This window comes from Heliangelus exortis, chromosome 5 (genome assembly GCF_036169615.1).
Source record: "Heliangelus exortis chromosome 5, bHelExo1.hap1, whole genome shotgun sequence".
NCBI lineage: Eukaryota > Metazoa > Chordata > Aves > Apodiformes > Trochilidae > Heliangelus > Heliangelus exortis.
The window spans coordinates 23,504,348-23,532,174 of NC_092426.1; the positions used below are offsets into that span (position 1 = coordinate 23,504,348).

At 38.8% G+C, this 27,827-nt stretch overlaps 2 protein-coding genes across 6 annotated transcripts in view; one reads left to right on the forward strand and one right to left on the reverse strand.

The window, feature by feature from the left end:
• Positions 1 to 1,649: 1,649 nt before the first annotated feature.
• GEMIN2 (gem nuclear organelle associated protein 2) lies at positions 1,650 to 10,181 on the reverse strand. Of its 3 annotated transcripts, none has more exons than XM_071746074.1 (10): positions 9,956 to 10,181; positions 9,228 to 9,312; positions 7,914 to 8,003; positions 6,281 to 6,340; positions 6,009 to 6,119; positions 5,378 to 5,422; positions 4,633 to 4,701; positions 3,201 to 3,311; positions 2,931 to 2,989; positions 1,650 to 2,587 (listed from the first exon to the last, which is right to left on the reverse strand). In XM_071746074.1, exons 1-10 carry the CDS (start codon positions 10,075 to 10,077, stop codon positions 2,548 to 2,550), a joined length of 792 nt encoding a protein of 263 aa, XP_071602175.1. In that variant the 5' UTR covers positions 10,078 to 10,181; the 3' UTR covers positions 1,650 to 2,547. The 3 variants fall into 3 exon arrangements, with proteins under 3 accessions (XP_071602175.1, XP_071602177.1, XP_071602176.1); XM_071746076.1 differs by having other exon boundaries at positions 7,914 to 8,014; positions 9,956 to 10,095; XM_071746075.1 differs by lacking the exon at positions 3,201 to 3,311 and having other exon boundaries at positions 9,956 to 10,162.
• A 91-nt stretch (positions 10,182 to 10,272) lies between these two features.
• SEC23A (SEC23 homolog A, COPII coat complex component) overlaps positions 10,273 to 27,827 on the forward strand; it is a 30,666-nt gene continuing 13,111 nt past the window's right edge. The window contains exons 1-13 of one of the 3 annotated variants that reach the window (XM_071746043.1): positions 10,273 to 11,357; positions 11,564 to 11,732; positions 12,896 to 13,258; positions 17,541 to 17,782; positions 19,070 to 19,127; positions 19,383 to 19,469; positions 20,880 to 21,116; positions 21,221 to 21,300; positions 22,115 to 22,259; positions 22,619 to 22,777; positions 23,560 to 23,675; positions 25,842 to 25,965; positions 27,092 to 27,172. In XM_071746043.1, coding sequence (XP_071602144.1) covers positions 17,562 to 17,782; positions 19,070 to 19,127; positions 19,383 to 19,469; positions 20,880 to 21,116; positions 21,221 to 21,300; positions 22,115 to 22,259; positions 22,619 to 22,777; positions 23,560 to 23,675; positions 25,842 to 25,965; positions 27,092 to 27,172 — 1,308 coding nt within the window. In that variant the 5' untranslated portion in view covers positions 10,273 to 11,357; positions 11,564 to 11,732; positions 12,896 to 13,258; positions 17,541 to 17,561. The other 2 variants (XM_071746042.1, XM_071746044.1) reach the window with 2 other exon arrangements.

The window sequence follows — 27,827 nt, forward strand, 5'->3', positions numbered from 1 at the left end:
CTAACACTATCATTGTATTTTGGTATGAAACTTATATTAGACCAGGTTATTAACACCCACGTGGTAAGAGCTGTCAACTTACAAGTTTTCAGCAAAATATTTCAGTTACTAAAACAGACATATGGAAGACCAGAGGCACATTTTGAGAAGAGGCTAAAATCCTGATTAAGACTAAATTGGTATAAGAAATGAATGTGTTTTTTGTCACCTAATGTGAATGCCCAACTGCTACCTTACCCTATTCATCTGAACTGTGAGGCAGCAGTTATTCACATGAACCAACAGACACCATTAAGGGTGTTCAGTGAAGGGGTGGGGAGAGAAGCAGAGAAGAGAATTTATTTCTACAGTTACAGTTTCTCCTTCGTTCCTAAAATTAGCAGTTGATTTTTTGAGTCAGAATAATTTTACTGCCAAGTCCCACTCTATACTGGCCAAAGGAAGAAATTTGGTTTAGCCTGTTGTCCTTAAACTTACTATTAACATAATTGGTTTTAATTGTTAGTTACAACTCATTGTAATCAGTGTGTGCAGGAAGATGATCAGGCATGCAAGAAGCTATAAAGACATCATCAAGACTCTTGAGGAGATGAGGTTTGCTAGATACTACTTGTTACAAGATTTGTGTGACAATACAAACCTTGCTGTAGGTAAGCATGGAAACACCGTTAAAACTTTTAATGAATTCTGCTGTAACACTTTTCTGTTGGCAGGCTCAGTCACAGTAGAAACTCCCACCATAAGTGGGAGAATGCATTGTGATTGTGATTCCTTGTCTCCTTTGAGACCTGTAAATAACAGGATAATTATAAAAGCTGATAGAACCTTTGATTGTTACAGCTTTCTGTGCTGGGAGGAGTGTATGCTGTCCAGTTGCATGGTGGGTAAGAGCAGCATAAGCTGCTCTTTCCTCAGCCCTGGGGAAGGCCTGAAATTTGGAACGGATCAAACCTTTTCTAGATACCTGTTACATGCTGGCAAGCTATAGATTATAGATGTGATAATTAGGGGCTTGTTATACTTAAGCATAAGATGTGACCGAATTCTGACCTTTTCAGGTACTGTGAATGCTATTTCAAATAGTTCTAGGAAGCATCTAGGCAGAACTTGAACTAGCAAAATGCTGTCCTGCTGTTTACAGAACTAGCAGAGATGGAAGTTGACTACAGTCGTATGGTACTCAGTGGGGAGCAGCTGTTTGAAAATGCTGGGTGTTGTTATAATGGTAGTTTATAGGGGGCTGTGGTTAACCTTTATAACCCAGGTTTGTTTTAAATTGTAGGGCTAGAGGATTAGCTAACTAGGATTCTTGCATTTTGTGGGTTCAGTTGCCAACTCATCTTGCTTTCAACATGTGGAAAATGTTACTAAAGGCACTAGAAATAACTTGCACTGTATATGTAATAAATGGATATTTTGATGTCCCATTTTAGGCATCTGCCCCATGATAGACATTAAGTACCAGTGTAGCAGAATACCAACATACAAGTAACAAAGACTCTGTTGGTATCTCTACAATTAAAACTTTAGTAGTTACTGAAATTCAGTTTGATTTTTCAACTTGACAGTTAAGGCTGCCACCCTCCCAGGTGCCAAAGTGCCAGTCACTCAGAGACATAATAAAGGTTTATCAAGAAGTGGTTGTGGTATTTAATAGTGAGGGAAGGGATTTAAATTCAACAAATACAGAAAGCCTATTTTAATACTGTGCATCAGTTTACTACTATCAGCAGAATTCATAGTCCCTTTAACATGGGTTTTTAGTTGTTGAGGATAATTAGAATCAGAGGGAGTCCTTTATGTACAAAGCTCTCCACGTTAAGTGTATAAATAAGTGACCTAATTTATTTGTCAAGATACCATACAGAAATAAATCTGTTCATTCTGATTAAAAAATGCTTCTATTAAGAGCATTCAGTACAGCTGTGCAATACTGCTTTCTGCAGCTGTTTACTGAAAAATAATATTACTACTCAGGAATTAGTAATGTTTTTACTGAAAATTTACTGGCTATGGTTGAACTGCCTAGCAGTGCCTAGGGCTCAGGTTTGAAAGTTTGGAAAAAAACATTCAGGCCTAGTTATGTAGAATTCTATAGTAAGGCAGCTGTTAAATAGTGTGAAGAATGAAAAAAGACACAATATTTAAGAACACTCTTAAAAATGCTTCATTTTTATTTAAAAAAGCCCTCAGTAGGTGTGTGTTAAAGAACAATCATAGGTATTGTAACCTCAGACTTAATCTAATAGCAGTGTCCACAGGATTACTCAGATGACAGGAGTTCCTAACCAAGAATGTAGTCTACAGAGACAGTAGCTTGAGAGATGATGCCAGACACTTCATTGACTATTTCACAATGATGGTGCTAATGATACTGGAGACACTGTCAATCTCATGCTAAAGCTCAGCCTAAGTTGTTCCCTGCTGTCCTGAATGCATTATCATGAGGGTGTTCTGAAGGAGCTTTAGGTGTCAACAGTACAGTGCTGGTAACTCTGACATGATAATGCTGTTTGTATGATGGCAACACAAAATCCTTGCAGCAGTCTAGGAAGGCTCATCAGCCAGGTCACGTTGATCGAAGTACCTGGTGGGGACAAGTGGAAAAAGGTAAGAAACCTCTAATGCAAGGTACTCCTTACTTTGCTCCTAGCTATTGCATCATAATTGCTATCATTATGATAGTTCTGCAGTTCAGGGGCCTCAACTGAGAAAACCTAAGATGAGTAAGCTTAGGTTTTTCTCTTGGAAAAAAAAAAACCTTACTCTTAAGATAAACTTACATCCTTTTAGCTAAATTAGGTTTGCTACACAGGCCCAGAGTACTTCAATTGACTTCTACTTTAAAAGAATTCAGATTAGGACAAGAGCAATCACACATTTATTTTGGACATACTTTATACTGGTTTAGGTATCTTAAGTTGCATTACCTGCTAACTAAGCAGATTATCAAGTTCAGAGCTGATATTTGTTCTTCATTCTTGTTCTCCTGAAAGAGAGATAAATATTGGAACATTTCTTCTGTTACCCAGTTACCCGTGTCAAACAGAAAAGCAGTTACATGCTTGTAGCTTTCCCTTCATTCTCAAGCAAACTTAGGACATGAAAAATCACTTCCTGAGACTTCAAGAGTTGAAAAATCATCATCCTAATTTGCTAAATTTGGCAAGTCCTTTGCACAAGGTTAAATTAAATCTTACCTCTAGTACTCTGACTTCTGAGCATCGTCTTGCCAGCTGTCGAATAAGGGAGTGAGCTTCAGGGAGCAAAGGTTTTTCAAGGCATGCCAGCAGTGCATAAAGCCATCTACCCTGTGCACATTCAAATAACAAAGTTTTAATTATGAGCATTTCCTTGAGGTTTCACGCAGTTCTTGTTATGTGGAGCAGGCCTGGAGTGCAGGTCTCAACCAAATTGCATGTAAATGCTACTGCCCTAATTTAAAAGGTAGAAATCCAAGTTAGAAACTAAGCAGGATTTTGTGCCTCTAAATAAACAGTTTGTGAGTAGTACTCCTGGATTTTATTTTTGTTTTTTTAATTCTGTCCAAGATTTAAACTAATACAGCTTACACTTTAAGTGTGAAGGAGGGATTATTTCTAGTAATATCTAAATTTTACTACTTAGCTATTAATTTTTAACTTTAAAAGCTGTGGAAAAAAAAACATTCTTGGAGAATTAATGTATCAAGTCAGATCTCTGTTAGATCAGCTTTAAGATTTATATCATTGTGAAAACACATCCTCTGCATTTTACTTCTCTGAATTTTACTGCATTCTTACAAACATAACTTCAGTTACCAGTTTAGCTTCTTCCCTTAATGCCAGGCTTTCATTATGGGAATAAATAGAAAGTCAGTGTTCACATTCTTTGCATATTGGTTAAAAAGAAAACAGTCCTATAGAAAAGAACAGCACATGAAAGGCCTTTAAGTGGCTCAAAAATAGTGAAATTGTCTTTAGTATTATACAAGTTTTTCATTATTTTCATTTCAAAACAAGAGTTTTTCATTACTCTCTTGGTTTGTGATACTGAATGAGATGAGATGCATCCACCAAGTACTTTTGTAGATATGACTGTACATAAGAGCAGCAGCCAAACTCTGGGCTAATCTACGCTGTCAATCAGAATTTCTTACTAGGTTTGATTTGTCACCACACTAATGCAGCTAAACTTCCTGGTCTGTGCTGCATGTGGAAAGATTAAACGTGTCTTTACCAGCATGCTGTCAGATAGCTCCCTATTAAAACAGAGATGTCTGTAAATACAGTGTGCAGTACCCTGACAGCTTTTACTGGGTAAACCCAAAGCTGCTGCAGTCTGACCCTCTTTTCTCTGCAATACTGATACTCATACAGCCTTGCAATTTAAGTTACTTGGGAAAGCAGTAAAAGGGGAGGGGATTTTTGTAGTACTTGATAGATCTGTATCTTATGTTTTGTAATTAGTGATCAAAAAAGTTAAGTGACTGCTCATTCCAGTATCAAATCAAGTACGTTTTGAAAGTAATTGAGTATAACACATGCATCTAAAGAACTCTAGAAAACAAAGTAATTTCATAGAAAACTGTGAGCAGTCTACTCCTTGTTTAATGAGTTCATGTGCAAGCAGTTAGAATAAATAAAAAATTACCAGTTCTGGAGTAAATTTTTTCTCTCCAAACCAGCTTATGAGGTATTCTAAGACACTGGTTACTGTTGCCTTCAAAAGAAGAATAGAAAGAGACAATACAATACCTGCAGTGTTTGGTTTTGCTGTCTTCCTACCTGAAGTATTATAATTAAAAGCAAAGTGATTAAAAAAAAAAAAAATGTATTATGTATTTCTATTCCACTGCTATACTAAATGGTATTTACTCTGTGTTGGAGTAACATTTAACAGTAAAGTAACCATTAAAGCACCAGTTTCTGGAAGGTACTTTGTAGAAATAAAATAACTGTCTCAACAAAAAGCTTTGTGTAAATAGCTGCAGAGTAAGAAAAAGGCATCACACTGACTGGTTGTTTCTGTATAAAGGTGGACTAGTGGGAAACAGTAGTACAGGAAAGTGTGATTCTTTTATCCTTGCACTGTATGTAAGAGTTCATAATTAAGTAGAAGGACAGTGCCTAAAACACTGAGTGAGAAATCCTAAAACACTCTCAAGCACCTGATGGAGCATTCAGGAAGAATTCAAACACTGAATGTTCCTAGTACAGTTATTTGTGACTAAAGGCAAGATAATTATGTGTTCTTGTAAGTGTACCATAAATTGCAGTTGTAATAATTCAGTGCCTACTCTAGCACAGCAAAATAGCTAAGTCTTCTGCAACAGATAGACTATGAGAAACAATGGTTTATTCAATGTCACTGTATGATTCTAAGAGATAAGGCTTACCTGATTCATTCTGCTTACAATACTTAGCAAGGGGGGAAAGCCCATCTAAAAAAATAGCAAGTTGGAAAATGCAGACATTATCATAAACATTATTGTTCTAATTTAGGAATGTACTGATATTTTAACGTGATGTTCAGACATTCGTAGTGATTTCAAAGTCTGCTCTGAGCTTTGAAATCTATTAAAAATTAATCTTCAAGCAAGTTCAAGATCTGGTCCAGTCAAATTTATTATCAACATTGTTTTTACTGTTATTTGTTAAACATTTCTTTTTCTTTTCAGAATGATGCAGTGAAGGGCATGTTTATAGGACAGCATGTACATAAAGAGGAACCACATTTCAACATTGAAAAAACTAAAGCAGACTATACAGAAAGCTTTCTGTTACTAAGCAGCAAAGTAGTGTGCTTTAGCTGATCACAGATGAAGGAACTCTTCAGCTTTTGACTGAAGGGATAGACTTGTTCTCTGCTTTACTCAGTTTCCACTTAAGAGGGAATTAAAATGGGATTTTCTGGGCTCACCAGAGAGCCTACTTTCTTATTTAGCACAGAGTGGTAATAAACAATAGGATTTTTTCTGGCAGTTATTCTTGGAAATAGCAGCTGAAATTTAGAAGTCCTATACTAACCTTTATGTAATCAATTCCTAGATTTTCATTATCAGACACTGCATCTGTTCCTGAGTATACTCTCTCACCAAGGCAAAACTTCTTCCAGCCTTCTTCATCTTCTGATTTTGGCTGAAGTAAAAATAAACAAAAACTGAAATATTGCTATCTTGAAGACACCGAGGGAAAGAGTTGATAATATTCACAAGTTGTTGCATTAACTGGTAAAGTGAGATTAACCATGGATTTAATGACTGGAAAAATACCACAGGGCTGTTAGGAATTCTACTCACCATAGTAACGTTGCTATCCAAATGTTGAGACTGCCAGTGATTTCTGTGCTTGTTCAGGCTCTGATTAAAACAAAGCCAGATCACATTTTAACTTTGCAGTTACTTCACTCTAGCTGTAATTGTTCTTCATTATTCTTAACATTTCTAAGTAGTGTATTTTATGATGCTCTATAAATCAGTAATTTATAACTGGCTAAATATTTCTTATGCCTCTTGTTGCCTATGCTGGGTATTTGGAAGTAATAGTAAAAGGAATTTTACAGTACACTACATAAAGTTGAGGTAATAAGATTTAATAGACTTAGAGACTTAACAAACTTAACACATAAAGCCAAAATCCTGTTCCCAGCAGCAGCCTGTATCTGTATCAGGTATCTATAGAACTACTAGAAAGAAGGCAACCCTGATTTCCTAGTATAGTTATTCTACCTTGCAAGGATTCAATAAGATAATTTGGCCTGCTTGACAGGTTCCTGTACAGAGGTATAAACATCTTGTAACAGAAGAAATTCTCCCACACGCACAATCCAGTTGTTATAGTAGAAATAAAAATGACTGCTGCAAACACTGTAAGTAACAGTAGCTGATGCACAGTCTGAACAAGTTACTTCTGAATGTTCTTCTTTCTCTTAAATAATTTTGAGTATATGCTTACACTTCATCATATTCAATCTGGCACAGATAAGAGAACAGTTGATTTTTTGTGTAAAAATTATCTATAAAGTGAATATGCCTTTAGATGTCAGTTTCCTTAGTTCTGCTAAAACCTTAATATGTAATGTGCAATGTGATGCTTTGTAGAAACAGGCATTAGCTCAGTTAATGTTCACAGTGCAGATAAAATAGTACAGATCTCTGCCTTCACTGATTTACCTACCCTGAAAAAATGGTACATGAGCTCATGCAAAGTTCAGTGCTACAGCAGCTTCAGGGCAGGTGGTTATAGTTTAGTTACTTGAGGTATTTCTGCAGCACAGTATCAACACATTTGCATTCCAGAGTGGAATCATGGAATCTCTACCTACAGCTTTACTAGTTTTTTTGCATTTTACTCTGTTTGAAATGTGGGTAGAGACAACTGTTCAGTTGTCCATTTTTTCTCTGTTCAAGAGCAGAGTGCTAATGTAGTAGGAAGGATTTAAGTCTGTGCTAGTATGACAACGTTGTAACTAAATTTTACCAAATCAGTATTTCTCATAATGGGTGCCACCACTGTCAAAAGTATCTTAAATGGACAGTGTGTTCTATGCACATGAAACTCCTCGAGGGTTAGAATCCCCTTGTTTTTTAGTTTTATTAAGAATGCTGAGTTCTGTAAAACATTCCTGCTAGCACTGGGTTTTGATGTAACTGCTTAACATTACAGGGATTTTTTTCCTCCCTCAGTTAGTCTCTTATTTAAATACTGACACAAATTTTTGCTAAAGATTTTTTAAAAAAACCTTTACCTCTCAGCTTTATCAGGGGTTTAAAAGCCACACAATATACCAAATTATTTTTCAAGAACGTATTTGCCTACAATCCTACCATAAAGTAATGACATTTTTATACTGGATGTAAAACTGTCCTCTGTGAAGCACAGATGTTTTCTTTTCCAGACATTGCAAGTCCCCTTACACACACCATGTTGTACCTGGCGAACGGCTGAGAAATTGGCCACTTGCTGCTGCTGCCACTTGAGTGTAGGAGAATATCCTTCAGGAGCAGGCTGACATCCAGAAATCTGTGAAAACACTGGCAATAGTTAGAATGTAAGGAACGCTGTATAAGAAGAATCTTTAAGAACAAAAGGATAAGTCCATGTTTACTATCATATAAACAATATAATTTAAATATTCGTTTAAGACATATAATTTCATGACCACATGGAAGACTGACTTAACAGTTTGTACAAAATTTCTGTTTCACTTTTCTTGTCTGCAAGTAAGAAGTGTTCAAAATACATTCTCAAAGAATCATTTAAGGTCTTTTTAGTAAGTGTTCTGCCTTAATTTTCCTGTTTGTAAAAAGCAGGGTACTGTTTCCTTATCTTGGACAGATGCTATGAATCTTAGGTGTTCTACTTGCCCAGATAGTAAATTATGGAAGAGGGAAGACCACAAAAGTATCTTTTAGGAAATTAACTCGGAGAGTTAAATAGATACAACTTCTAAAGACTGGCATGAAAGGTGGTGGTGGTGGTGTTTTGTTTTGGGTTTTTTGTTTTTTTTAATAAGATCTTTTGGCAAATGTTTAAGAATGCCACTACAAAGAAAGAAGACAAATGAAAACAGAACAGTCACAGAAGTTATGTGATCATATGTCAGCAGTAGAAACTTTTCTTGGGTAGTGAAATTTCACATTACACAGTTTTCACTAAAGAAAGGCAAACTTGGTCTCTTGAACTATTTGAAGGGAGGTTAAAAACCAAGTTGATGGTAGTGTCAGAACAGGAAGGAAAAATTTTGGGGGAGTAAGAAAAAATTCCAATAAAATGTTCCACCACTTCCCATCAAAGGAAAAAAGTGTCATAAGAACTTCATCCAACTTCAGTGAAGCTTAGCTGCACTTAGTACCTTTACCATAGATATGTATCTAAATGTAAATATAGGTATGGAGATACCTTTCCTCTAAAGCTTATACAGGTTTTATGATTAAATATTTGTAAAATTTAATGCAATATTTGACTTCTTCAGGCAGTGAAATAGTCTGCTGTGTATCAAATAGGATGGATATTATCAATTTAAGTCAGTTATAAAGACTGCTGTTAGCCAGCAGCTGAACAGGTGTTTCTTCAAATCCAGACATTTAACGGAATTCCGTAGATACTTTTAAAACCCAGCAGTGCTATGTAGTTATGCCAACCACTCCCCAAAATTTGTACAAGCATTATAATATGAACATGTTTCCCCTTAATTTTTTTTCTTTCTTGAAAAAAAAACAAACGTGTAAAGGCTCTGAGACTTACTGAAATGTTTACTGTCTGCTTCTTTCTTAATTTTTTTGGGTCTATTTGCGCAACAACCACATCTGGGCATCGAGCTGCTTCAATCCTAGAAAATAAAACCAAGTGGCTACATTTTTCCTTTTCTGTGGCAGATGGATATGTGCCAGGTATCTCTGAACTCCAGCTATGTCAAACAGTGGCTGTGTAACGGCAATTCTCACAGCAGGTTTGACTTGAGAGTGACAGGTGAAGTGCTCTGGGTTTCCACACAACAGCTCTGGGCTCCTCAGAGCCCGCTTGCCTCCCAACTTTCCTAAGGAGCGGCAACGCTTCTCGCAGCGAGACCTCGGGAGGAAAGGGACGGAGAGCCGAGCCCCGCACCTCCAGCCTGTCAGGGAGACGGCAGCACCGGCCCTCAGAGTCGCTGGGATCTGCCGGGGTACCCACGGAGTGCAGCCGGCGTTGCACAGCTCCGCAGCAGCAGCCACACAGAAAGCGGCTGCGTTTACACCTGATGCCGCTCGGGATCCCGCCGCACCGACAGCGCCGGGGGAAGCGGCTCTTGGAGCTGCGGCTGGCAGGCTCCCGGCATCACGACACGGCCGCCCCCGCGCACCCCAACACGAAGCTCGTCCCAGGCAGCACCGGCGGCCGCGCCGCTCCGGCGGGGAGGTGAGGGCAGCGGAGCGGGCCCGTTCGGCCGCCCCGGCCCTCGGGAGCTCGGCCCTTCCGCCCGCCCTGCCACTCACTGGACGCGCTTCAGATACTCCTGGGGCGTCCTCGGGGGCACCGTGGGATCGAAGTCTTCGGCCAAGTCACAGTCATCCACGGGCAGCAGCCTCGGCATCAGCTCCTCCATGCCCATTTCCATGGTCGCACCTCCACCGCTGCCACCACGCTCGCTCCGCTCCTCCCCCCGCCGGCCCAGGCCGCCCCTCCCTCCCGCGGCCCGGAGCTTCTGGGGGCGGTGCGAGGCCCCGGCTGCTCTCGCGAGAGCTGCGGGGCAGAGCGGGGACGTGTGCGCCTCACGGCAGAGCTGGGGCAGCTCCGCCTCCGCCACGCCCACGACCGCGTCGCCCTCGGCCGTGGTGGTGCGTGTTCTCAGGTGGTGGCGTTATGAGCACCCGGGGGTCCCCCGCCTGCAGTCGGTGCCTGTGCGCAGGTGCGGGTGCTTTGGGGTTGTGCTCTGAGGTTGGAGCGATGCCGGAGCGCTGCGGTATGTTTGGGGCTGTGGCACCGGGAAACAGCAAGCCCTGAGCGCCGGCCTGCCCTGTTTTGGCTCTCCTGAAAACCCAGAGAGGGGAATTAAAACAAATTTGGTCTAAGAACAAGGCAGGAAGTGGTTATGCCAATTTACTGCCCATCAGAGTAGGCCTTTCTGTGTTGAATTGGTGTAAACCTTTAATAAACATTTTAGTTAGGCCCTCTGATGTTCTACTATACTGTACTTTTTATAAGTGGTTCTTTTAAAACTGCCATTAGTATTTTTTATTCTACCTGTGGATATCCAGTACTAGTAATACTTGAATCTTCCTTGGAATATGTAAAGGTTAATTACCATATAAGCAGAGTTTTCACTCTGGGAAGGCCAGGGCCTGAGTTTTTATTTTGTTGCATGGGTTTATTGAAATACTATTATGTGGGACTGTCCATATGCCAAATCAAAAGCAAGGTAGCAGTAGCACAAAGAAGGGCTGCTTCTCAGTTAAGATAAAAAGGAGAAGGATAGTGCTATAAGGATTTACATTGTGTATTATGAAATTCCTATTATGCAAAATGTCAATCTGTTGTTTTTCCTGTTCTGTTGTGTGCAAACTCAGTTTAGTGCTACCCACTGTCCGTCAGATTAGAGTAGCTCTAAATACTTGCCACATAAGTTGAGAAAAAGCAATTTATTTTTTTTTCCCCTGCAAGGCTGTGTTTTAGTAGGTCTGAATAAACTTTTATCCTAACTCCTCCTCTCCAGTGGCGTTTGTTTGTTTTAAGGTGTAACACCACCTACCTGTAACAGGCAGCTTTAATTCTGAAACCCGGATCTGACATCCTAGTTGAACATGCAACAGTTGCAGTCACCATTAGGAATAAAACCGGATTTGCTAAAACTGCAGAGAATTATCTGGAAAGACTGACCAGTGGTCAAGACAAAAACTGGTGAGTCAAGCTGTAAGACATTCTCTTCTGTTGCTTTGGTAATATTCAGTACCAGTTGTTTATATTTGTTGTGAAGTCGGGAACTATGAACGGAAAATTCACAGATATATAGATGCTTTAAATATACTTTCTATCCTTAGATTACTTTTTATGGAACTTTCTGCTCATGCTTTTTAAATGAAGTAACATATTTTTAATTATTACAGGTAGTCTTCCACAGATAATAAAATTGTTCCTTACGAGTTTTACAAACAATGTTGATGCAGTGGCTGGCAAATATGACTCAGTGGAGGAAGAGGAAAAATAAGCTGGAAATTAATATTCTTTTTCCTCAACTGGCTAGGCATTGGGGAAGAGTACTTTTCCAAAGAAAGGGTGAGTTGCCATCAGTGGGTATGCATTGGAGACTGAAAAAAACCCCAAACACATAAACTAAAAAATTTTCTTTGTGAAAAAATACTTTCTCTGTAAATTAATAAATAACGAATATACATGATGCTAGGATGCTATTTTCTGTTTTTCTTTTTTTTTGGTTCTCCTTGTTTTTTACTGTGTTTTGCACCATCCTAACAGCTGCAAGACGTATCTTGAAGTTTAGAGCATTGGATTGAGTAATTATGTAATGAAATTTAATTGTGCTAATGACCAATGAAAAATACTACATACCTTTTAGAATAGCGTGCTTTCTTGTTCTCCCTTTTTCCCTTTGAGGTGTTTTTAGCTGTCAGTTGCCTCTTTTTTTTCTTGTTTTCTATAGAGTTCACTCTACAATTCTGACTTTGAGACTTTTCAGCGTGATTTTCTGAAAATGCTTCACAGCTTATTTGAGTACTTCTGAAATTAACACTTAATTGCTTTCTGTGCACCTGTTTGAAGTTGGCCCTGTTATGAGTTTGTGGGTTTTTTATTCCCTCCCACCCCCCAAGCTGGGGAGGTTACATGTCCTTGGCAAGCAAGCTTCTGCTTAATACTCCCATAACTGATAGTGAGATTTGTGGACGTGGACATTTAAAATTCCTCCCTTTAAGTACTGCTGTTGTTTACCTCCTAATGTTTTTAGATTGAAGAGGACTGGCAAACAATACTGGTGATAGTAATGGCAGAGAATTTCTATCATAATTACATTTTACACCTAAGAAAGGAGGATAAATATATTTTAGTAATTTATATTTGGTTGGTGGTCATCGCGTGTTATCAGAGTTGTGGTGAAGGAGTTGCAGAATGTTTTCTGTCTGTATTGGTTATTCTGAGGTATCACAGGAAAGACAGAAGTTACTGTTTGAACTTTTTGTGGCAGGCTTGTTTAAAAGGGTTGTGTAGTGCCCTTGAACTGAAGTGTCACTGTAACTTTGGTTTGGGGGGGGGGAAATTACAACCACACTAACAAAAAGCCTGAACAAAACCTGTATAGTTACAGCTATGCATAAGTTATTGTGTGGATAGTAAATCACTATGTGTTATCTTTCTAAATATAAGATGATGTATTGTCTCAGGCTAAAACCGACCAGAATATAATTTCAGTGTGTATTTTTTCCCAGGCAGCCCAAAGAATTATGTAAACAATTTTCCAGATTAAAAATTGACATAAATACACATGGTAGAAGACGGGCAACGAGCAGGGTGAATTCAAGGGCTGAAACCCTGGTTCCGAGGGTTCCCCTGAAGCAGTCCCGGTAGCAGTACACCCATGGGCGGGGGTGAGGAACGACGCGGGAACGACGGACTCGGGCGCAGCCCGGGGGTAGAGGAGGCAGAGGTCCCTCCGATGGCCGAGACATCTCCTTTCTCGAAGGATTTTAGGAGCGAAATTGTGACAAACGATCTTCAGAAGAAATCTGAACGTCCAACAGGGAAGCAGACGCACACGGGCCAGCAGGAGCCGTCAGGACGGTGTAGCGAAGGTGAGCGGTGTAGGACGGCTGATAGCGGCCCCCTCTGTGCTGCTCGCCGGGGAGGGCCACGGAGCACAGGCGAGCTGGCCCGGCGGGAGCGGGTCCGCAACCCAGCACCGTGAGGGCTCCCCCTGCGCCCAGGGGCGGAGGAGCCGCGCCCCCGCCCCGCCGCTCTCTGCCCCTTGACGTGGCGGGGACTCTCCCATCAGCCATGTTGGCTGCGTCGGCAGCGCTGGGGCGGCTGCGTGCGGGCGGGGAGGAGCGGGAGAGGCGGCGGCGGCGGCCGGGACTCGGGGTGAGCGGCAGGGCAGGGGCCGAGGTGGGCAGCGGAGGACGCGGGGAGATGGGGCCGGGCGGCGCCTCTAGCTGGGGGGTGCCAAGGGGAAGAGAGTCCTTCGCTGGCGCCGTGAGGGCAGCCCCGCTCCCAGCGCTGGGGGGCACGGGGGGCACTTCTACCCTCGGCCGTGGGTCCGCCAGCCGCCGCTGGGCCAGGAGTGAGCCTGGGGAGGAGCTCCCCGCCTCCCCTCATGAGGCTCCTGGCCTTCCCGCCGCCCTCCGTGACGGTGGGGGTCCCCCGGGCGGCCTGGAGGTGGTTTCGGGGCTCCCGGGCGGCCGTGGGAGGCCGGGTATACTTTCCGCGGCTGGTCAGGGCTGCCCGCGGCCTCCAGGACCGGGAGCTGTGCGCCCCTTCTCCTGAGGCGGGCAGCGCCCACCCTGGGCCGCCGCGGTGGATTCCGGCAGGAGCGGTGCGAGCGGCCGCCGCACCCCGTTTCCCGCTGGGGCTGCCGGCACACCGGGGGGGTTGGCGGGCATGGCCTTGGCACGGCTGACGCCGCTCCGGGTGTAAAGTACGGCTGTCCGGGGGAGCCTGTGCCCGCCTCGTTGTGCCGCTGGCGGGGGCTCTAACGGGTGCCTTGCCGTATAGGTAAAACAACTCAAAAACTGTGTTTAGGCAGTCCCTAGTGCGTCTGAATGTGGTTTCAAATTTAGGTGTATTACAGGCGTATTGCATACGCTGGTTGTTTTGAAAAAAACCCCAAACATCTAGAATCCTTAGTGGAGAAAAACTGGGAGGGCAGGTTTAAAGGATGGCCGTGTTTGAGTGGTGAAAATGAGATTCATACATTGTCATTTTGGCAACTTGCTGTTGCTTTAGAGAAGTACTAAGTCATTCTCCTTGTATATTTGTCTTCCTCCTTGGAACTGAAATAGCTTCGTATCTGAAATGCAAATTTTGACATAAAAATTAAGACAAGGTTTGTTAATAATCTCTTATTTTACTAGATTGTTAGTGTGTAAGAAGCTGAAATAATGGATTTGTTGTAAGCACAATAAACTGTAATGATTTATGGGTATTTAAATGTGTGGTTGTATGAGGAACTCTGATCTCTTAATGCTGGAACTCTTAAAACAGTGTAGAGGGAAATGTTTTGATTCTGTTTCTCTGTGCTTCCAAGCACCAGTGAATATTGTTTTGGTGGTCTTCTGTAGTGGGACACATTTATGTTACATAAACATTAAAAATGTTTAAAGATGCTGAGATGAAGGAGGTGCTTGTAGTTGCTACTAGGAGCATTTCAAAATAACATTTTGCAGTAACGCATTTCAAAACTGTTCAGTCAGCTATGGGATAGCTGAAAGAATGTTGTATTGAACATTTGGTATGCTTAGATGGTTAGTCTAGTCTAGTCCTAACTGAGGTCTTGTATCCAGTCAGAGTAATTGGCTGGGAATCAAAGCCTCATAATCAGGTGTGATGAGGCTGTGACTTTGTATGCAATTCAGCTCTGGCTTTTTTTGTGTGGCACAGTGAGATTGCCAGTGTGCATGCATCTGAGGTACATTCGGCCTCAGTGGTGGGAGGGAGCAAGCCAAGGACTGCTGGTTTAATTTGGGTGTCCTGTCTGGCAGCAAAGCTAAAGCAGTAACACCTCATTGTGGGAGCTGTTGCTGTTCATCTGTTCTGAAGATAACTTCTCTGGTTTTCTGAGGTGGGGAATATATATTTTGTGGCTTTCCATGTATATGGAATTTGATACATAGGCTGTAGTTTATGAGGGTTTGCTGTTCTGGTCTGCTATGATGTATTTCTGTACCTAGCTGAGAAAATGTGCCTGGGTGGCTCTAACAGGGTTACTGAAACTGAATGAAACTTGTCAGACCATGAATTTCACACTTCATATATGGTGAAATACATGTGCATTATTGACTCTTTTGAGAGGAAGAAGAGGATGGAAGAAAATTTAGTAATTGGCAGGTTCTGCCTTCTGAACAGGAAGTTCTAGAAAGTAGTTACTAGACAGTAATGGTGTGGGTAGGTTTCATAGCAGATTGCAGTGGAATGACAGAAATGGCTTTGAAGTTGCCATTTTCTCTGTCTTCTCAGGAGATAATTTTAAAAAGAGTGATTATTCATTTAATCAGCCTGTGGTTGGGTTTGTTTCCTCATGCAGATTTTGGTATGAATACTCAATTTTCAGGGATAATGTTCCTCCACCTTTTGTATGTAACATCCATGGATTTTGATGTATTAGGAGAGAAATGTCTTAAATTCTATATCCTTTTCAGATACCAGGCTGTTTTTTCCTCTCAGCAGAATTTTCTTTTGTCTCTGATACCTCTCTACTAGTTGAGTATGAGTTCAGATACTCTTTAGCTCATTTTTGTCCTCTGCCTGGAGGCCTTGTTCAGCCCAGCACCCTTGTAGCAATTTGACTAAAAGAGATGGTGGAAGTGTTCTCCTGCACAAAGTCCCACGTGGTTCCCTCTGTTGCAATTGCTGTAACATGTAGATCTACTGCTAATATCAGTAAGATGGCACAGCATTTCTATTACAATATGGAGATAAGATACAATGATAGCACCTGTAGAAAGCTTTAAGAGTTAATCTATTGAGTTACGTCCATGTTCTATAGGAATGATAATTTTGAGAATACTTTTTGTAGCTTTCATCACTTGCTGAGGGTTCAGTATTTCCTAACAATGTTAACTGTGAATGTGAGGCTTCTCTTTGTTTTATGGATGTTGTTAATGTTTTGTCAGCATTAGAATCAAACTATGAAGTTAAACTGTAATTCATAAAAAAAGAATTTTTTTTATTATAGAAGCTAAAGGAGCAACGTTATTCTAATTTCAGTAATGAGAGCTACATCCTCAGAAGTTTAGTTTTTCAATAGTCTTCTGTAGCACGTGTAATTGCTAAGAGTCAGTGTGTTTGTGAGATTTAAATCCCAATTTTAAAGCTGTTCTTTAACTTAGTACAGTCCAAAATGAAACCCAGGTGTATTTCCCAGGCTAAGTCTTAGGTGGTTCATGGAGGCTGCAGCTCTTACTTATTAGGCATTGTGAGTTTAGCTGTCCTTGCTGCTGGAAAAACTGGTATAACCTAAGTATTTTGAAATGTACTGGGAAGCATTGAGCAAATATTCAGAGAAAGCGGAGCTGTAGCAGAGTGTTGGGGAGGTAGGATGCTTCTTACTGGCTTTCCCAGATGTTAATGAGCTCTTGTTGAGCTTTTCAGACTTGTCTGTGTTTCTCAGAGCTCCAGCTTTTGAGTAACTGCAGCTGAAAATTTTGAAAGCTTTAGGTGAGTGCCCAGAATGATAAATTTAAGTTCAGACAGTTTTTCAAAGGTTCATCTTGATATATAACATAGTACAATATGACACGTGTTCCTTAAAAGGTAATTTCCTAGCACTGCTGTAGGAATGTACTCTTTTGGAGTATAGTGTTGCTATTCCTTTATATTTGCATGCTATAGTTACAAAATTTGACACAGAAGACATTAAACAGTTACACTAAGAAATACTTCTGCTCTTTGATTCTTAAAAGAAATTGGAGGATTAAACTGTACAAGAAAGAATTGTTCTTGAATAATGAGCAGAATGAATAATTAAATGCATTAGCAGAGTGCATTTTTTGTGTAAGCAAATCCTTTTTTATAGTTCATTAATGTGCTGCTGTTGTTTGCTCAGACCTACCCTAGAATTAGTGCTTTAGTTACCACATTTCTTGCCTGAGTTTTTTTGAACCAAGGAGTGGTCAGAAAATGGACTATGTTAACACTATGTATTTAGTTTGCACTATGTCAAATATTTGTTATTTTGAAGAGGTTGCTGCGTCCTCAGACTCTTTATTGTTTTTTCGTAATTCTGTGCATTGCTTTTAGGATTTTAGAAGCACAAGTCAGTTATAGAATTTGAATGTGTGACTATAATTAAGGTTATTAAATATTTAGTGGTTAAAATGTTTGTCTTTCAACATTCTTCTAATGATTATCTCTTTATTATAGTGATAAACAGAGAAGTTGACCATGACGACGTTCCTGGAATTTATCCAGCAGAATGAGGACAGAGATGGAGTTAGATTCAGTTGGAATGTTTGGCCTTCAAGTCGTCTTGAAGCCACGAGAATGGTAGTCCCAGTGGCTGCCCTTTTCACACCACTGAAAGAACGTCCAGACTTGCCTCCAATTCAGTATGAGCCAGTTCTGTGCAGCAGAACCACATGTCGGGCTGTTCTGAATCCCTTATGGTAAGCCTAATACATATATTATGCCACTATTTTTCTTTACAAACAGCCTTTAGAATAGTGCCAGTTAAACTATCCAAAAGATCTGGTGTGTAGAAGTGCAGGTACTCCTCAAATAAACATACAGCTCATATAGATGTGTATCTTCATCTTCTAGATGTCAGAAGTTTCTGCACATAGATTTTTCATGTGTAACATATGTATCCAAGACATGGCTTTCATTTGTCTCGTATTTTCAATGTACTTCACTTAATTATTAGGTATGTTATTTTTCTAGAACTACGCATCTTGTGATGTGTTGAGGCATTTCACCTCTAGAAAATATGGTAAAAGTTACTGTGCTGTAGCTCTTTAAGTATTGGACCCTGATATAGTTAATTTTCAAGCAAAATAAACTGTATCTATTACTGACTTTAGTTCATTTGTAGGCCAAAGCAGGTTAGCTCATTTCATTTACCAAAAGCTGAAAGATGTGGTAGATAAACAGATCCATTAGAAACTTGTGTGGCACAGTGTATTGGGCTAAATAATCTGCAGCCCCTGAAACTGACATAGACACTTTGATCTCAGTAGAGCTGTGTTGTGTTTACAGCATGCTAGGATCTATCCAAAGATTTAATGATATATTTAAAAGATTTTTGCCCTTGTAGACAGGAGAAGATGTGATAACAAGAAATGTACATTGAAAACATGTGAAGTTTACTTTCCACTAAGATGTGATTAGAACTTTGTAAGACGTATCATCATGCACAAACAGTTGTGTACAAGTTGCATTTTTTATTTTAACTATCTGATTACTAGTAAAAATGTAGATAAAAGGAAGTAGGCTCATCAATGGAAAAAAAAAAAAGCTATTTTCATTAGAGAGATAGCTGTTGGAACCTGTTATTTTAGGGCATAAATGTATATTCAGGATAGTCCTAGACTTTGACAGCATGGGCTGAGAAAGGAGAAAAATGCAATGGTAGGTAGGGTTAAAGTGATTTGCTTAAAACCATACAGAAAGTCTCTAATGAAGGTGCTGAGTCTGTATTCTTAACTTTCTTATTTGTTTCCTTTCCTTGATGATCATTGTTCCTCCCTAAAGACAGTAATTTCCCTGATATGTCTTTGTAAGACTACACTTCTTTTGATTTGGTAACATGGATATTTAGGAGACAGTCTATTCAGAAGAAGCTTTTTCAAAGTCGATGTTTTTTTGACAAATTAAAGAAACCTTATTCTAGAATCAGTGGCGGGGGGAAAAGAATTGTTCATGCTATATAATCCTTTTTAATTGTATTTTTATAGCCAAGTGGATTATCGAGCAAAACTCTGGGCCTGCAACTTTTGTTATCAGAGAAACCAGGTAAGAAAACCAAACATTCAGGATATAGAAAATCTTTTTTGTAGGGTAAAAGTGAAAATCCTCTTTCAAATTATAGTTGTGAATGGAAATAGACTGCAGGACTGTGAGTGTGAAGTTCCATTTTCAGAGACTGCACTGACATTTTTGTCATGACAGCAACAGTGAACATCTGTTGCAGAGGAAAGTAGTCCATAGGCATGTTTTTGTAGATGTTGTAACCTTTTATTTATACTTAATTTCTGTTTTCATTTGCAGTTTCCTCCTACCTATGCTGGCATATCTGAAATGAATCAGCCAGCTGAACTTTTGCCTCAGTTCTCCAGCATTGAATATGTAGTACAGGTAAAATAATGAAATAAGCTTTTAAACATCTATAACATTGCAGTATGAATTAATAATTAATTCCAGTTTTATTTCTCCACTATGTTTTAATGATTGTGAGTCTATATGTGCTTGTTAGTAGCTCGAAAATCTATGTAATCAATTTAAATTGGGAAACAACTTTATAAAGAAGCAAAGATGGCTAATAAGAATGCTTTAAAAGAAAAAGGAAAAAAGAGTCTCTTCTGAAAGCAGTATTTCTATTAGGCCTGGTTTTTAACCAGGAGTTTAATGTGTGTTTGTGCCAGGGTTCTGCTTACTGCTGTTGCTTACTCAAATGATTTCTGTTCAGATTTGGCTGGCTGTTGATTGATCTCTCAAAAACTTGTATTTATTTTTTTATTTGATTATGAGTTAGTTTTAGGGCTAGTTTGTTTAGAGAAGACAGCTTATACATATTCAATTTGGGTGTTTGAATTGTAATATTCATGCTTTTTAAATATAGATGTTACTTGAGTAGTAATAAAAAATGGACCTACAACTCAAAATTGCAAAAAATTGTAATTGCAAATTTTTAATCTCCAAATTCTATTTTTGAGGCTTAAAATTTGTAAGACTTCAATGAGGCATTCAGATTATGAAAAGAACAGTGAAGACCAAACAATCCTTACTTTTGCCACTTCTTGTAACACAAAGTACAAGGAGTATTTGCTCATAGTACATCAACATGTACTGGTGGATTCTCCATCCCTAGAGACATTTAAAAAGAGACTGGATGTGGCACTCAGTGCCATGGTCTAGCAACCGCACCGGTGGGTCAAGGGTTGGACTTGATGATCTCTGAGGTCCCTTCCAACCCAGCTAATTCTATGATTCTATGATTCTATGAACATTAGTTTACAAAGAATAAAAAGAACTGATGATCTCTACAGTAAAAGAATGAGGTGAAATCCACAGAATGTTATCAGGTTGGAGTATTTTATAATTGTGAATAGCTTTATGACTATTACATTCACTTAGAGTAATAAAAACTTTTAATATACAAGTTCATATAACTGGCACCTGCTTCAAAAATTTCATTGGATCCTTTTAAGTTTGTGGGGGTTTTTTTTTCTTCTGTAGTGAGCATTTCATTTTTGTGCAGAGTTCATGATAGGATTTTCATTCCCCGTTAGTCCCAGATACTGATTACTACTTGAGGGGGAGATAAGTTAGATGGAACATTGGAGTTACAGAATCATAGAATGGTTTGGGTTGGAAGGGACTTTAAAGATCATCTAGTTCCAACCCCCTGCTTGGGCAGGGACACCTTACACTAGAAGTTAGTGATACGATGAAAACTTTCACAAGATGTGCTTTATTTGTTCATTGTTGATCCTGTAAATATTGTGAGATTTGTTTTTCACATGATTATATTTGTGTCTCTTGAAGCGTGGTCCTCAGATGCCTTTGATATTCCTTTATGTTGTGGACACATGCATGGAAGATGAAGACTTGCAAGCTCTGAAGGAATCCATGCAAATGTCCCTTAGTCTCTTGCCACCAACTGCATTGGTTGGACTCATTACCTTTGGTCGAATGGTGCAAGTTCACGAGCTTGGCTGTGAAGGAATTTCCAAAAGTTATGTCTTCAGAGGGACGAAGGACCTAACTGCAAAACAACTGCAGGTAACACACAAAAGGAAATACAAGAAATCAAGATGATATTAATGACGAAATTGAAATAGTCTGTAGACGAATTTTGTAATAAAATCTTACGTATTTGATTACAGGAAATGCTAGGACTTACAAAAGTAGCCGTTTCACAAGTTGGTCGGGGTCCTCAAGTGCAGCAGCCACCACCTTCTAATAGGTAATGTGCTGAAAACATCTAAAAACTTTATCATGATTACATTATTTTATTGGAAATCTTACGTGTTATGGCAGTGCAGTCAGCTGATAGACCTTTTGATCAGGCACAAATCTACTAGGAGACTAATCAGATAGCCTGCTTCTTTCTTGCAATTTGTACTAGGAGGAAAACAATGGATGATAACATAGTCATCTGGATGATGCTTTGGAAGTGTGCTGAGAAGTGTTAAAAGATGCTTTACTGCTCTTTCCTTATCTGGTTGTTAAGTTCTGCCTTTCCTTTGTTCTCCCTCTTCCCCTCCCCTCCGCCCCTTCTGTCTCTTACTTGGAAATTGTGGGTTTGATATTTTATTTTTCCTGTGTATCTTAGTATAACATAGAAGAAATTGACGAAATGATAAAATAGACAGTTTTACAGTCTCTGCCTTCCAATAAATAGCTACATTTATAGACATCCTTTAGCAGAGAGCACAAAAAATTATTTATAAAATTAATGTTTCTTGTATTTGATTTTCACTAAAATATTGAAGCTTGAGGGTTTTTTTAGGTGCATGGGTGATTATCTGTTGTATTCATTTTACTAGCTGCAATATCTCTAAGTCAGCAAGATTTTGCTTTACAAGCTCTTTGTTGAACTTCTTAAGCCAAGTGTGCTGTGTCTGTTTTAATACCAAATGGCATTACTGTGGTGAGGCAGAGATTGCTCTGAATCCACACGAGAATCTGGAATTAGATATTGCTAATGTATTACAGTGATGGTGAGTAACTGGTTGAAATTTTTATTTAAAAATTTAATTACATATATTTGTTTACAGATTTTTGCAACCAGTGCAGAAAATTGATATGAATCTTACTGATCTTCTGGGTGAATTGCAACGGGATCCTTGGCCTGTTCCACAGGGAAAACGGCCCTTACGGTCTTCTGGAGTGGCTCTTTCTATAGCTGTAGGGCTCCTTGAGGTAACAGCTTTAACTAAAAGTTATGCTATTGTGCCAGTGTATCATCATGTTGCAGAAAAATGGCCATAATCAATATGTGAAAACCCTATATATATATATATATATATATTAGATTTGTATGGTGATTCTCATGGATATTGCCCCTTCCAAGCTTAGAGTAATCGTAATTGTTTACTCATGTTAATGAGGCAAAATTGAGGCTTTGAATTAATGGCAGATAAAGTTTTTTTTTTTTTCGGGGGGGGGAATTCCCAGTTACTGTTAGAATCCTATCAATTTGATGAATAACTACATAGCTATTTCTTTTGTTCAATTTGTAGCAAAACCTGATGGCTTTTTTTGTCTTTTATTTTCTGCAGTGTACTTTCCCTAATACTGGTGCACGGATAATGATGTTCATTGGAGGACCAGCTACGCAGGGACCTGGCATGGTTGTAGGGGATGAATTGAAACTACCTATAAGATCGTGGCATGACATTGAAAAAGACAATGCTAAATATGTTAAAAAGGGTACTAAGGTGAGAGATGATAATGGGTGATATTTTAGACATCTTGTAAGTGAACACATTGCCTGGCACTGTAAAATACTGTTAGTAGTAGTAAATGTATAACAAGGTGGGAATTGCCTGGTTTTATTTACCTGTCTCTGTGTAGTGGTATGTGTTAAGGATTTTCTTCAGAAATTAAGTTAGTCTACTGTAAAGTTGTTTGGAGTGTTTCACTGGTTTAAGTCAGAGAAGATTAATGTGACTAAATGATACACCTAGAGGAAGGCTGTCTACTTCTGAGTCAGCTGCTCAAAACTCTGTTGTTGGGGTAGGATTAGGCAGTAGAATTTTGGCACAGTTTGTCTCATCCTAAACATATGTTTGGGCAGGTGAACCGTATCCAAAACCTGTGGAATTCATCTTAACTGATTGTTATAGGAGCTTAAGTTAATAGCTCAGTTACAGGCACTTGTCTCTAGGCACATGAGACTAGAAAGGTAAATTCAATTCTCTGTTGGATCTAGTACTTTATGCAAAGTTTAATAAGAAAAATCAAAGTAATTTTCTACTCTAAATAGCAATCACTTCTGTCTAGTGTGAGGCAGGTTCTAATCTGGTTCATCTACAGGTGTTCAAAATACCAGTTTTTATTCTGACTTCAGGAAACAATATTCTTTTAGCTTGTATTAAAAAATATGAATAAAGTTAAATGATAACGTTTTAAAAAAAAACGGGAGTTTAGGATTTAATATGAAGATAAGGAAAATTCATGTCATAAATTTCTATGAACTGTGTTTTCATCTTGGATTTAGCATTTTGAAGCCCTGGCTAATCGGGCTGCAACAAACGGTCATGTTATTGACATATATGCATGTGCATTGGATCAGACTGGTCTTCTGGAGATGAAGTGTTGTCCCAACTACACTGGGTATGTGCTTATTCATTCTTAAGTAGTATCTGAAGGTTCAGATTTTTTTTTTCAGTTTAACAGGAAGCACTTATCAAAACATTCCGTAACTTCAAAAAAACACAAACAAACAAAAAAAACCTGATCTAAACCCACCCCACAAACCTACTCTGCTATCCTGTGATGCCTTTGTACCAGAATTTTGAAATTTCTCAGCTTTCAGCAAATTTGTCACCATAATTGTTTAATCATGAGGTCGGCTAATATTTTTTTTTGTATAATATGTTTGAGGGTTGAATAACGTGGTTACTTTTTAAACAGTCAATTTATCCTATGTATTGTTGCTATTTTTTTTTCACTGTGTGTATATGTAAGCTGCAGGTTTCAGTGAAGATAAGGACCTGCCATATTTCTTTTTCTTGGTCTTCAGAGTGGTACAAACCCCTCTGTTATTCCTTCCATCTAGTTCATGCTTTTCTATGTGCTGTTGCTCACAAGTTCAACTACTCTTTAGGTGATTAGATGATACATGTATTGCTCCTGATTCTTGCTCTCTCTGTCCAGTTCTACATTTCAGATGCATTCTTTTGTCCCTTCCATCTTGCCTTGACATAGATTTATTTTAACAGGATTTAAATAATCTTTATCTTGAAATCCCCTGTTTTCTGACACTGTGGATGACACCCTCACCCTTCTTCTTATGAAGAATGAGAATGAATCTTACGTCCCAGACTTCTTATGCAGTCTGGGACAACTTTTAACTCTTGCCTGCATGTTAAGTACCTCATTAATTTTGTAAACCCTGCCAGTTCTTCCTCTTTAGTTTTTCAAAGACTGCCTTTTTCTTTCTCTTTCTGAAAGTATTTTTTACACTTGTGATATTTCATCTTTGCTAGTATAGCCACCTGCTTTACAAACCATTTGATTTTTACATTGGACATCTGTATTCAGCTTGGTTCCTTTTGCCAAGGTCATTTTTCTTGCTTGTTATTAGCTGTCGGTACCAACTGCAGCTAGAATTAAATGAAGCATTTTTGCTTATCAATTAATGACTGGTATATCTATGGATATCTGGTCTTAGTTGCCTGCCAGTACCTTTATATTGCAGGGAATCCTAAGCACATGCTCTGTGTCTTAGGCATACCAAGGAGAATGAGAAGTGCAGCTCTGATGAGTACATGCTGCTGAGTTTCAGGACAGGCCATGCCAGTCACTGCTGGGGTGCTTCATTTCAGGGGTGCTTTAGTATAGCCTTAGCAAGGGAGTTTCCACTGCCCAGGTTTATGACTTTTCCTGCACATCTGATTCCTGTTCCTTCCTGTTTCTACACATCAAACTCAAGCTGTATTTTTCTATATATTACAGTGTAATTTTGCTCCCAGCTCTTCTGACTCAGCTTACTCTGTGTTCTTCCAGCAAAACTAGCAGTAATGTCTAGTTTGTCCGTTTCTTGCAGCTCTTCCTATTTTTTCTTTATTTACATCCTGCATACAGGGAGAGATTTCTGATTCTGCCTGTATCTATTTGTTTCTCCCTTCAAGTATCCATATAAAAACTTCCGTAACTTCTTTTGAGTGTAATGTTTGACCCACTAACATTTTTTACTAACATGATTTAATTAATATTTTGAATGAATAACAGTATCTCTCAGTGCTCTTTCCTAAATGCAGCATATGATATTTCATGATGAGTAGCAACCATTTGCAGTTACATCCACAGAAAATTTCTAAGCATAAAAATAAACCATACTTCTTGAGCATAGATTTAAGCCTGAAATAATGAGTGAATTAATCAGAATAAAATGATGTGGCAGTAGGTTTGGAATATTGAATATTAAAAGTAATTAACTGATATTGCTTGGTAGGGCTGTGAGACATTTAATGTGTTCAGGTGCAGTATAGTATTTATCCTGGTGAAAGATTTTTGTTACATGTTACAATCGCAGTGACCCTAAGATTCTGACTGGACAAGAAACTTGCTCACAAAATTCATCTGTAGCATTGTAGCAAAATATTAATTTAAAGATAGTCTATTGTAAGTAGACAAAAATGTGCCTTACCATGAACTGTTGTTAATTTTAGCACTTACTAGAAATAAGCTAAATAAATCTTGTGTGCTAAATTATTGCATAATAAGTAATCTGATCTAACTTGATGGTTTTGTATGTTTGTTCTTTTTGTTGTCTAGAGGCTACATGGTAATGGGAGACTCTTTCAATACCTCTTTATTCAAACAAACCTTTCAGAGAGTATTCACAAAAGATATGCAAGGGCAATTTAAAATGGGATTTGGTGGCACGTTAGAAATAAAGGTAAGAATAAGAAAGACAATGTGTGAAACACTGGAATAGGATGACTGAGAACTGTGGAATCTTTGCCTCTGAAGGACTAGCAACATGCTAAACAGATGTGTCAGGATTGACTTGGGCATAGCTGTTACTGCCTAGCTCTCTTTTTACAGTTCTGTATTTCTGTAAATGTTAGATGTAATGTTAATTTCTTCTTGCCCTGCATTCAGTGATCACTAAAAGGTAGACTCAACTAAAATTAATGCCTGTTAAAAACTCACAATGCTGTGTGCATAGAGTTTGGTATCAGTAGTGAGTGTTTCTTGGTTTTAGGTCCAGCTTCTCTAAATAGTCCAGGGCAGCTTTCCTTTTATTTTTCATCTTCATCAGAATCCACTCTGGCAGTTGAATAATGCTCATTTACACCCCTGCTCTCGTGAGGAGCTTAGAGCTGAATGTGCTGTAGGTTTGTGTATGGTCTTCCATGATGTTTCTTGAAAAGTATCACAGTCCCACCTTGTAGAGTAATATGGAGTAGTTTTCTTGTTCAGTAAAATTGTGTTCAAGTTTTTCTACCAGGAAAAATAATGGAACCCTCCTTCTTCATGTACATGTTCTTGTGGATTTTGAAAAATGAAAATGGAGCCCTGGTTCCAGAGGAACTTAGAAATCACTTCAAAATTACATTGAAACAATGCAGAAAAACTGGCTTTTCCTTTTAGCTACATATGTTTACCAGCTAGAGAGCATAAATTCAAAATGGGATATGCACAGGTTTCCTGAACATTTACAGGTCTTCAGTTTTAATCTCATCTTGTGAATATTTTAATTACTTTACTAGAAAATAGACATTATCTAGTATACTTTCTAGGTTCCCAGGTTTATAAATAACAGCATATTTTTTCTGTTTTAATTTATGTTTATTCTGTTTCAGATGTGCTAATTGATACATCTGAGATATGTAATTAAGTATAGAAAGTGAGCACCTAAGAAGTTTCTCTAATTGTATCAAGGATAATTATATGTCTAACCTTTCCTAAGGGAATACCTAAGAGTCTGATACACATTAAGGTTTTCATTAACCAATGATAAAGCAAGACTGAGTTCCTAGTATGGCATATTAATGTATGTTTTTCTTCTAAATATGAAGACTTCAAGAGAAGTAAAGATTTCTGGAGCGATTGGACCTTGTGTCTCTCTCAACTCTAAAGGACCTTGTGTCTCAGAAAATGTAAGTTAACTTTTCTGGAAATGATGGTAGTAGTCTATAATGTAAAACCAGGACTTAGGATTTCTGTGTTTGAAGAGAGGCCTAAACTTTTCCATAAATGGAACAAAGAGCATTTACTTTTTTACTGATTTGGGGTAAGCTCCTGTTGACTGGTACATTAGATTCAAGTTGTATTAGAGTTTGCTAATACCTTGCTGCTTGGTTTAGGTTTATTTACTAAGTGGTTGCTTTAAAATTATTATAGACAAGTTACATGCTGTCAAAGCAGGATCCAAGTAGATGGTGAGTTGGCATGCTTTTCTGTTGAAATCAGAGCTGTGTCCTTTTATCCAGAAAGAGAACCATGAATATACTTGGTTTGGAAGAGGAGGGCACAAGATCATGGGAAAAGCTTCTTTATATTGACCTCATCATCCCATTTATACAGCTGTTTCACCAAATACACATTCACTTAATTGATTAGAATATCCAACTGTTACAGCCTCCTGAAGTAACTCCTTTAAGTCTATATCAGACTTAAATCACCATTTGTCATCTTCTCAAATAATATTATTACAGTTTAATTTTGCATTTGATAACTAATCAAAAACAATCTCTACAAGTAACCAAAATGTCTTATCTTTTACAAGTCTCCATTTTTTTCCTAACAGTCTGC